This window comes from Egretta garzetta, unplaced genomic scaffold (assembly GCF_000687185.1).
Source record: "Egretta garzetta isolate BGI_Z169 unplaced genomic scaffold, ASM68718v1 scaffold101, whole genome shotgun sequence".
Classification (NCBI taxonomy): domain Eukaryota; kingdom Metazoa; phylum Chordata; class Aves; order Pelecaniformes; family Ardeidae; genus Egretta; species Egretta garzetta.
In genome coordinates this window covers 1,366,274-1,378,036 of record NW_009258666.1, presented here as the reverse complement: position 1 = coordinate 1,378,036, position 11,763 = coordinate 1,366,274, and the positions used below count along the sequence as shown (strand labels likewise).

At 39.3% G+C, this 11,763-nt stretch overlaps 2 protein-coding genes across 2 annotated transcripts in view; one reads left to right on the top strand and one right to left on the bottom strand.

The window, feature by feature from the left end:
- Positions 1–3,777, top strand: PNRC2 (proline rich nuclear receptor coactivator 2). Its single transcript, XM_009648505.2, has 3 exons — positions 1–33; positions 1,066–1,270; positions 2,035–3,777. The coding sequence occupies exon 3, from the start codon at positions 2,053–2,055 to the stop codon at positions 2,473–2,475; it is 423 nt and encodes a 140-aa protein (XP_009646800.1). The 5' UTR covers positions 1–33; positions 1,066–1,270; positions 2,035–2,052; the 3' UTR covers positions 2,476–3,777.
- SRSF10 (serine and arginine rich splicing factor 10) overlaps positions 3,570–11,763 on the bottom strand; it is a 12,103-nt gene continuing 3,909 nt past the window's right edge. Inside the window, exons 4-6 of the mRNA XM_035904044.1 lie at positions 9,964–10,132; positions 9,614–9,667; positions 3,570–9,442 (exon numbers count right to left, since the gene is read on the bottom strand). Coding sequence (XP_035759937.1) covers positions 9,145–9,442; positions 9,614–9,667; positions 9,964–10,132 — 521 coding nt within the window. The 3' untranslated portion in view covers positions 3,570–9,144. The remainder of the gene's footprint in view (positions 9,443–9,613; positions 9,668–9,963; positions 10,133–11,763) is intronic.

Here is an 11,763-nt window from a genome sequence, read left to right as displayed (position 1 = left end):
GTGCTTGTGGGAGAACGAGACGGACAGAAGTCGGTAAGGGAGGAGCGGTGCGGGAAGGGCCGGGCGCTGTCGCCGCCATGTTGTGCTCGCCGGGCTGCTCCATTGTTGGGGAAGTGGGGACGGGGGTTCCCGGCTCCCCGCGGGACGAGGGACCGGGGGGCGTAGGCAACATAGGAAGAGAGAAAAGTGTGGAGACGAACAGACGGAGCTCTTTGAAGCGCCGAGCCTGTGAGGGCCGCTCTGGTGGGAGCAAACGGCAGCTTGGTTTGTGCTAATGACGTTCCCTCGGCCCTTAGCTGTAGTCACGCCAAGGCGAAAGCTGGCGACGAAGATGGGCGGCTCTTCCTGGAGCCTTTGGGGAGAGGAGGGGTGGGCTGGGGGTGCTGATGAGTCTGAAGAGTGACACATCGATTAGGGGAGGTGAATAGGTTGGAGTGCCTTAAGATTCAAACGCTAGAACAGATTTCGGGAGAGGATGAGCCATGGGCTAACCAGGAAATTATTTTAAGGGTTAATAAGGAATTACTTTGTTAACTAAAGTGGAAAAAAACAGCTGACAGGTTAGAAATGGAGCTCTTGCAATGGCTGGAGGAGAGTTTGGGGTTTCGTGGGAAGTGTCGGGACCGGTTTCTGTGCGCTGTAATTCTGGGCGGTGTTTTCCTGTTGTGGTCCCACAGTTAGGCGGGTGGGTTCTCAAGGGGTAGTGTTCAGGGAGGGTTTCTTTGTGCTTAGGAGTGATGTATTGAAGTGCTAGTTCCCTAAGAGTTCATCCCAAAGTGTTTTCCATTATATTTGAGTTCCCCCCCTCCCCCTTAAAAAAAAAAAAAAGGCTTTTGCCTGCCTATTAAAATACTTACACATAAGAGAGCATGATAAAAATGGTGTTCTTTGTGAAAAGCTAAGTATGATGGTGACGTTTATATTACATTGTTATCTTTAACAAGGAAGAGATACAACTGACTTTATGAATACTCTGAATTATTTCAGCTTTTTTTTTTTTTTTTCTTTTAACGGGAAACAATTGTTTCCTTAACCTGAATTCAAACTTCATTTTCATTTATGCAGTGGGACTTCTCCCTTGGAGCTTCTGTGCCGAGAATCCGATGTTGGGCTCGGCTACCTGGCTGAATACAGCGGATCAGCCCATGAAAACTTCTATTCCCAGCCAAAGGAAGGAGTCCAGCAAAAGGCAGCACTTACTCTTTCAGGCTTGGAAGCAAGAAAGGGGGCAAGAGTTGGAGAGTGTGGAATCGGAGAAAACAACTGAAAGGTAAATGGGGGTGGGAGAGGAATGGTATGCTGTAGGGGAGTCAGCCTGAAGGTGCCAAGTACCCTGTGATAGTATCTGGCTGCCTACTTTTGAAGTTCTGTTACAAATGGCTGCTTTCTATTTGAGGCTGTTTTCAGTTCACTTTGGGTTTATCAGAGTAATTTTCAGAGAACTTACCAGGAAGACAGGAGGGTGGCTTTATCACTGCAAACTTTGCCCAGATCTTTAGGTTGTAATAAGCTTGGCTTTAAATGTCTTCAGGATTAAATGCTAACACCTTAAATTTGGCAACATATTTTGCAAGGAACATGTCTTTTCACATTCTTCCAATTAACACCTTTTGCTGAGGAGAAAATAAGTGGCATATTTTGTAGCTGGGCTGCCTGGAGAGGGACCAGCATTTTCACTGCTAGGTAGACAAAGCTGTGATTGTTGATAAGGGGACTGGGGTACAGTTCCTGAAGGATGGGTTGGTGTACGATGTGCTGGTCAGCCAGCGGCAGCAGAATTGTTAAGCTCTTGCAGAGTCTAATCTCCCACTCGGAAGATGATATGCTGCATTATAATTCAGCTAAGTTCTTGGGTGTTATTAAAGTGGCGTCCAGTAAAGGAGAAAACCCACTACTTTCAGTTGATACAAGTTTTGGTTAGATTGATTTCAGTCTCCTTGCTTTGAATCTAAAAATGCTCTGAAATATTTTCTGTTTTAAAAATAAACAGTAGTAATGCAAACTCCACTGACTTTTTTTCCCCTGTTTTTACAGGTGACATTTAAGTTGAAGATGGGCGGTGGAGAAAGATTCAACATTCCAGTTCCCCAGTCTAGAAATACCACCAAGAACCATCAACAACTAAAAAACAGGAAGAAGAATAAAGACCAGAATTCACAGATGAAGACCTATATGAAGAAAGAAAGAGGACATGGATGCAACTCATCGTCTGGTGCATGGCAGGCCATGCAAAAAGGGGGAAAGAACAATGTTCATTTCCCCAGTAATCAAAATTGGAATCCTACTTTATCGAATCACAACCTGTTTTTCACACCTCAGACCAATCAGAACTATGCTGGAGCAAAATTTAGTGAGCCACCCTCACCAAGTGTTCTTCCTAAGCCACCAAGTCACTGGGTACCTGTTTCTTTTAAACCTTCTGATAAAGAAATCATGACATTTCAGCTTAAAACGTTACTTAAAGTCCAGGCTTGAGATGTACCTTTTCATATTTCTAACATTATTTAAATTTATAGGGTTTCAAATTTGAGCATTGTTATTCCTAACTCCAGACGCACAGGTGGACAGAACTAGAGGTTCTTGCTGCATGTAGTTGGTCACCTGGAAGAGAAGCAGGTGGGAGCTTACATTCCCCTAATGTTTTACCTCAAAAGTTGTGTGCTGTGTTCACTTCACTGTGAAGTAGGTATTTTCTCTATAATCGAGTCTAATCAAATCCTGAACAGTCACCATTTATTGTATTTATTGTAAGAGTAAATGGGACTGTCTCCCTAAATTGGAATTTTGACTTTATGATGCGGTGTTAGAAAACCAGCTTTTCCCTAACTTTAATGCAGCGTTAACTGGAAAAAAATGCACTGAAAGCTTTAGTCAGGTACTCTGCTGCTCTTCAAACTGGCGTAAAATTTGCTAATGAAAGAAAAACTCTGCAGAGCAATTTGCCGAGCAGAGATCTCCATTGAGGCACGAGGTACAGCGCAGATTATTCTCTTGTTCACACCTGTGAGCTTTATTTGGCACTTTTGAATTGGTGGACAAGCATTTCAAGCCTGTGACTAAAACTCGGATCTAGGAATCGTAATTGGTGTGTGTTCTTGAGAGGATGGAAGAACGCGTCGGGGGGGAGCTGGAGTTGTCTCCCGCCAGCTCTAGCAACGCTTCATTGCAATCTCGTCAGACTGTGCCAACCGGTGACACCGCAGTGCCAGATGACTGCCAAAAAAAAAATGCTAAAAAATCCTTTTGTGTTCCAATTGCACTGATGAGTTCCAAAATACATTTTTTATATTATTTTTTAAAATGATGAAAAAGGTGGAGTAGTAACTTAGACTGATTTTAAATTAGTTACCCTGTAATAATTAAGTTCCAGTAGCTTGTGGCAGGTATTAAGATGTTTTCGTAGGGAAGACAGAGCCATGTAAATAAGTGTAAAACTTTGTAGCATATGTAAATTTACGCTGGGCTTTCCTGCACAGAAGTATTTTTAGTACAAATCTGCTGAATGTAAGATGACCATGTTGAGTACATGGCCTGATTTAAAAAAAAATATTTTGTTTTTTTTAAAAAAAAAAAAAAAAGGACACTTGTGGCTGTGCCCTTGCACTTAAACATGCAGTGAATATGCACGTTTTACTTGGTTGTGAGCTCATTTTTAAAGTAAACTCGGTGCAAAAGAGGCTTATTTAGAATTTTTTAATAAAACAAAAAACTAAAAAAAAAAAAAGCTTAAGTTCAAGATACTCAAGTTCTGAATGTATGGGAGAATGTGGATTAAATGATGCAAACGCACCAAGGTGTTAAAAATCGGATGTTTCACAAGAAGTGCAAATGGCTGAGTTTGGGTGCTTGATGAAACTGAAGTATTGTAACAGTGTTTCTAAAATGAATCAATGCTACAACATTATTTTGTCCCAATATTTGCCAAAATCTGTCAACTTCAGACCAGGGACAGGGCAGGTGCCAGTCAGTGCTGTCACCATCAACTGATCCTGTCATAGAAACAACTGAACTGCAGTAGCAGAATCCAAGGTTATTTAGAAATACAGTAATTACTAAAAAAGTGCTTTAACTCAAAAGGGATTTTTGCGGATTGTGAACTGTTCTTGGAGATGGCTTTCGGTACATTAAAAATGCATTGGCAGCTGGTTGAATGTTTACACATCTATTGCTCCAAATAAGATGGAATTGGCGGTCTTTAAACTTAATGTCTTGTGACCTGGCCCTTCACCAGGGAATGAGCTGTATCCCAGTTACAATTGTGTATACTCCAAATTGTCATTAATAATGGTATATGTACGAATTGGATACAACAAAAAATTAAATAAACTTTTCACCCCCTAAAAGCATCTGTTTATTTTAAGGTGGTAATGGAAAAGTGGGATCACATCACTTTGGCAGCTCAAGTTGTTCTGTAAAGCTCCGACACTTCGGAATAGCGACTCGTGTTTAAAAGCCCCCTCAACTCGCAAGGAACTCTTTGCCCTTACCTTTGCCTGGTAAGAGTGGGCACCCTGAGTGCAGAGCAGGCAGCCTGAGCGCCCCAGGCGCCTGCTCCGCCTGCCTCTTAAGGCCGGGGGGGAGGTGGGAGAAGCTGGGAATCACTTCCCCCTGACAGCGGTCAGAGCTACAGCCCTCCCGCTCGCACCTCGCCAGTGACTTGTGACCATGGCACTTCTTAAAAACAAACACTAACCTCACCAAGAGAAACCAGAGCCTGCTAAAGGGGTGTCAGGCTCTGCCCAGGAAAGCTTGACTTGCTAGGCTGAGTAGATAGAGCTTAAGCCTAGCGGGGTAGTGTTGGATCATGCTCAGTGCTGGGGGCTGGAGGGAACTGGGGGGGGATTCAGCGCTTGGTGATCCATCTCCAAGAGGCTACGGCTGGATTAATTAAGTCAGAAGGTGCTCTCAAGTTATAGTCAAAACTTGTACATTTTATTCCCAATTCACAGGGTTATTTGCACAGATGGAACACAAAACTCAAGAAGAAAGGATGTGTATGAATAAAACATTAGCATCTTTTGATCAAACACACTACAGGGTACATAGTCTTCCCTTCCTAGAATAGTCTCATCAGTAAGAGCATCTTCAGACAAATATTATAGCAATGGACTACAGACTTTTTAAGCAAGTTACAAGATAAATTGAGAAAACCAGCAATTATTAATGGGTGATTATGTCCTAAAAATGTGTAAATTTATCCCTTTGTACTTCCAAAATGTTAATCGGCAACATCCCTGCCAAAAAATCAAGTAGCAGTGCTGTGATGTAGATCAATCCAATTGCCCTTCTCTGAACAGAATTCAAGCTGTTACCCCAGACTAAACAGTAAGAAAAAAAAAAAAAAGGCAGCTCTTTCCAAGAAGAGAGCTCAAAATAACATCGAAATTGAAAACTTCCACTTTGAATAAAGCCATTATACTGTACAGTTAAACATCTTTAAAAGACATAGAAAGGATAACATGTAGCTTTCAGAGACCAGTCTATTATAGTCCCTAATTTAAACACCCAGCTACTTAACCACTAAATTTAAGATTTTTAATTATCAGTTGGGTGCATGGACTTTTGGTGAAAAAGAAGTTCCAATAGAGCCTTCTATTACTGCTGAGATAGATCAATACGCTGCAGATATTTTGGAGCACAGCCATTAACTTTCAGCAGAATTTTTTTCTTTTTTTTTTTTTTTCCCTTTTTTTACAAATACTACTTCAATTCTACAAATTTTGCAGGAATGACAAAATCTAGTTTACCACAGAAAAACAAATTCCCACCGTTCTTGAGACTCCAAAAGAAAGATGCCTATACATGATCTTTTGTAGCCTGCGCATGTTCTTGCATTCCAGCTGTGCATAACCTGCAGGTAGCTTGCACAAGACAGGCTACTGCTTTTTTTTTTTTTTTTTTTTTTATTTTTTAATTTTTTTTATTTTTTTTTAATTTTTTTTTTAGAGCAGGACTGGGATACCTGCATCAAGGAAGGGAGATGTTATCTAGATGGGCTGTGGCTTGACTTGCGTGAATGCGTAAACATTCCCTGCCCTTTTGGCCACATCCTGCTAACTCGTCCCCAACTGAAAGGCCCACAGAACAGCTTCTTCACAATTTTTCCATGGGAGCAAGAACTAGGACAACATCTTTATTCATGCACTCTTGAAACATCGTGGGTTTGTGTTCGGCTTTTCTGGCTTGTTCATATACACAAGTCAAGTCAAAGTTTAGTCCTACCTCTGGGAGAGAAAGAAAGAACCATCAGAACTGTCAGATACTACATTATACTTGCAATGAATTGGATTTTCAAAACAAAAAATTTAAACTGTGCTATACATAAATCTTGAGGCACACAATATAAGGACATGCTGACAAAATAGTTAAGGTATAGTTACTGTTACTCTGCAGTCTGAAATTAGAACCTCAGCCTGGACACAAAGATGTTCTCCTCCCTCCTCCCCACTGATCCAGCTGTAAGTCTGGCTGGACTACCGCAAACATCAATCACAGCAACCCCTTGCAGGCTGCCGACAAGAACACAACCACACTTCCCCACCGCACGGTCAGGTGGACCACTTGTAAGTGGGATTTTAGTCCTGAAGACGACACTCATTTAAAAAAAGCAGAAAAAGGGTGGGGTTTTCTGCTGTTACAAGCCATGTTTATGGACAGCTACAAGATAAATCACAGCTCAACGAAGTGTAAGAGTGGGTTTATCAGAGCAATTAAGCGCTCTTCAGTGTTGTTTTCATTCGGTGGCATAAGAAGAATCAGTTGTAAATACCACAAGTGCCAGGAGGCAGCTTGAATTTTAAACGTCATCAGCAAAGTTTTACCACCTTCTAGAGAACCACTGCTGGCGCAAGTTTTGATATGGCAAATATAAATCGATAAGGCGATACTAGAAATTTGGTTCTCAATGAATCTTCCATTGCTGACTTTAATTAGTTCATCACCTGGCTAATAACATCTGAATTATAACCATAGGGCAGACCATCCAGCAATAACGGAAGTTAACGGAAAAGACATTTCAATACATTAGACTAAAACGTATGCTTATCATTCTTATTTTGTCTAATACCCCTTTAAAAATGTGAAATTATGTTTATTCGGACATTAAACAATAAATTCCTGACTTTACTGAAATACCATAGTAAGGATTTTACTCCATAAGGGATGCATAGCTCTACTCCTAACCATGCTCTGGAGTCAAATTCTAAAGCTACAATAATTCCAGTGGATCAGTATTTCCTTCATTTTTTTATTACAGCATGTTTGCTAAATTTACAGCAAGCAGAAAATAAGCTGGGTCTTTAGTTATTTTGATCAAAACATTGATGTTTTAAAGGTCGTACACAATATTTGTTAAAAAGAACATATAAAAATACCTTTTTAGAAGCCTCTATAAGAAAGGAAATACAAAGTTTAACCCCACAACTTTCCTCTGCTAGAGCTGCACGCTACTGCTACAGTTTTAAATAGACTTTTTGCTGTTTTTAAACTATACATCCAGGAAAGTCTACAAAATTAAAGGAACGTGCATATAAATGATTGCATAGCAGAACATGAACATTAACTGCAAACAGTAAAGAAAAAGTTAGAAATACTATCAAATGTACAAAGATTCTAGAATCAACCCCCTAAGCACGTTCCACTGCCAATATTTAAAAGCCATCTGCGTTTCTTCAAAGGCCCTGCTGAAAACGCCAAAACCCAAACCTAAACATTTCTCTAAAAAGGAACTTTTTGAAATCAACGTCTTTATATGCTACTACATAAGACAGCAAGGAACACTAGGTGTTTGATGCTGGCTTTTGAAGGTAAATAGAAAAAAAAAACCCAATGCCAAAAGCCATTTTCATAACAAAGTATCTTGCCTTCTAGAGAAATACTGGTAAGATTACACACTGGTTTTGTTATTTTTCACATTCAATTTACTAAATATACTGTATTAGTGACAAACTAAATAGCTAGAGATGCAGCTCTTGTTCACATCCAACTTCAAACATTTGTTCTTAAGTAAAATGAAATCTTGTAACCAAACCACTATCCATTCTGAGGAAGAAGTGATTCAGACTTGCTTGCCCAAATACTTTTTGATGTGTAAAAGCAAGCCTTTGTTACTCAGGAAGAGAGATGGCTACAGTTTTATACCTATGAATACACCAACTAACCACAGGAGTCATTGGCATTAAAGTTTAGTTCTTATATACTGTACACACACAACTCGAAACAATCTACTTGTATCTAACAGCAGGAAAACTAAGCAATTTTATGGTTAACTGCTCACTAAAATTTAGAATAGATACAAAAACTGCATAAAATGTACACACAACCTAATATTTAATTGCTCTGCCATTTGCTGAAATCTGAATTTAATTTTTCATTTCAAGGTGTTTTCTCTCCTCACACATTTAGTGCTAGCAGCCAGGTCAAAAGCAGTGCAGCCTCTATCCTGACAAGTCACGACACTGCACAATCTCTGAACGAGCTTCCAAGACCAACTCTCTCCCCATGTAGTACATGCAATGTTAGTACCATCTCTCCAGATGGCAGGGATAAAGAGAAATCTCAAAAATATCTCTCCACAGAGCTCCATTTACCAACCTACTTGCGTCAGTGGGCATGGAGAACACAGAAACCTGCCTTTGAACAATGGAAACGTAAAATTCCCAGTCTGCATTTCACAGCAGTCAGTGTTGCACTACAGCCGTCCAGTTTTCTGTTTTATCACAAAGTTTAGCATTAAGGAACAAGTTAAACACTTGGTTTAACTGTTCAGCACAAACCGGTACCAATTTCTCTACGGGTATGACATTTTTAGTAGGACAACGTTGCAAATTACGATCAAGTCATCACCAATATCTAAGCATTAAAAATGCAAATCTTTACAAAAATATACATAGAGACACCACAACCAATCAGTAGCTGCCCATGACATTTAACCAAATGGACATTCTCTCTCTCCCTCTCTCTCTTTCTCGCTCTCTCTCAGTGGCTTCTCAACACTGTTTTAATTTTAACCATTGTCGGCTACAGGGAAAACTGACAAAGAAAATATTTTTTAGCACTGTTGCAACATCATATTCCTGATAATTTAAGTAAACTGAACTGTGTGTAAATGAATCTTACATGCCTAAAACCAACATGGACACACTGTTAGTGGCCACTGGACTTGGGACTAGTCCATGACCTTGATCTGGATTTTGACCTAGATCTAGAATGTGATCTTGACTGTGATTTGGATCTAGCTGGTTCTTTTTTTCTCGACTCCTTTTCATATCTTGAGCTGGACTTATAGTGTGTTTTAGAATCTGTTTTAGAGGTGCCTCTAGATTTGGTGTGAGATGCAGACCTAGACCGTGATTTAGCCTTCATTTCTTTCTTGGGCTGTGACTTGGATCGTGATCTTGAATTGGACTTAGATCTTGAAAAAGATCGATTGCGGTGTTTGAACCTATCAGAATAAAGGGGAGAGAGGAGATTTGAATGTAAAAACACTATTCTTACACATCTAGTACATTAAAAATTGTTTACCGTTTTTTGCAGGAGAAACTTTTTTTTAAACCTATAGTTAAAGGAATACAGTGATCTAGTTCTCGATTTAAAGGGTGAAAAAGGATTTTACCTATCATTGTCCGAATGGCTTCTGCTACGACGAGGTCTTCCAGTAGGTCTACTGCTAAAAAGGTACATCAGAAAAAGTAAACGGTGACAAATTCCTGTTTGTATACAAATGCTTAATAAATTATTTTTCAAGTGCTGCATTTGCTTTTAGTTATTCTTCAATGAAGCACAGAATCATTTCATTCAGTATTTCCCATTTGATGTAGCATGCAAGACTCGTAACTCCCACAAGTAATCACAAAGTAAGGCTAGAAAAAGATTACTCAAAATTTTAACAATTAAATAGCCAACGTGGTGTTTCTCCTGCAACAGATTGCTGTGCAGTTGAAGCCAAACACACACTACACTTACTTTCTGGGACTATACGATCTTCTATAGCTGTAATCAAAAGAACGACTTCTAGACCGTCTCCTTTCGTAACTCCGGCTTCTAGATCGCCTATATCTGTCATAGTCATCGTAACGAGAAGAACTGTATAGGTTTCTCCCTTCCTTGGCTTTCATTTGATTTGGTGCTGTGAAAAATAGCAATATTTAACATTTTAAGTTAAAAAAAGATGCCCTACTTTCCCTTTAGTGACACTACTAATCCATATGTTTGGTACTTAGCAGAAAGCCTAATTCATGCTTCTAGCAGACATGTTTATGAAAAGGACAGATGAGAGATTGCTGTACACCATTTGCTTTTTGCCGCTTTAACCACCAAACAAAAATTAATGTAGCCTTGTGGGCATTATAAATCTAGGAGAAAAAAAAAAAAAACCAAACCCAACAACTCCCCAAAAAAAGTAAGAAAGAACTAATGCTTCATAAACCACAGAACTGGCTAAGGTGATTTCAGGTCACCTGGAAACTGGTATGGCAGGCCAGACCCATGACTGAAACATTCCGACATTCCTGAATTTACCCAAAAAGTGAAAGCTAACAGGGAATTAATTAAACATCCATTTTCTTGACTACACAGCACCACGCATTACACCTGATCCACAGTTGTCTTTAATGATTAAAAGACAGCTTATACAGAAACAGCAATGGATGCCACAACAGAGAAGTTTGATTCTAAAAACACCCCCCCTGCCAGTACAACAATGCACATTCGCTCTGTAGCTTAGTTATTAAAATAATTAAGAATGAATAAACTTATCAGTGTTCTGTTGTATTCTCCCTAAGCAGCACAGCTATCTTTCCTTTGTATTAAATCCCATTCTCATTCAAACCCAAAGACCACGCTCAAAGTATTTTAAACTACCATGCTGTAATGAATACTATCTGTACTTAATGGCTACAGTTTTGATGTTTTAAGTGCTGCTGTTTACAATGTTAAGGTAAATTTACTTAATTTTTGTTCAGAATCTTAGAAGAAATTCCTATGTTTATATAGAGGACAGAAGCTTGTCCCTCAGAGCATATAATTTCCATTGACTTCAATAAAAGTTCAGTGTGCACATTTGAGGGAAACCTGGACAGTTAAACTGTTTCTTTGATAGCTTTAGCTGAAAGATCTTTAAGGCGCTTTTATTCCCAAGCTGCACACGAGTATTACAGTCCTGTTTTAGATCAGTAAGCATGTGTTAGGTTTACCAATAACATTTTATTTTTAAATAATACCTGTATCTATCTATATATGAAGAATATGTAACCGATAATAACAGATGGAAGAGATGTAAGTGCTCTTTACAATTATCTGTTCAGAAAATAAGACTTCTGCTCCACATTGAAGTGAGTTACCTTGAAATTTACTGTTATCCTGAAGCCAAATGAAAATGAAGACATTACCTCAATCCTGGAAATTGGACTGCACTGGGAAACGTCAACACAGAATCACTAATAGCTTCAACACAACATAAACATTGCAATACATTAAAACTGGGCTACTTGTTTTGACAGGGAGAATTCTGAACAGCGTGTTTCTGCAAAGAAAGCTTGGTAGAGCTGCACAGAAAGCTCTTAAGAATTTTCAGCTAACAACAAGAACCAGATTGTGGTAAGTGACCATTATACTTAGTTATCTGTTTTTAACCGAGTCATTAATAGCTACTGGATAAAAAGCAAAGCATCCACACACTGTTTATATACAAATAAGAACATATCACAACAATTAATAACACATGTAATGTTGCGTGGCACTAAACATTAATGCTAAAATCATAGT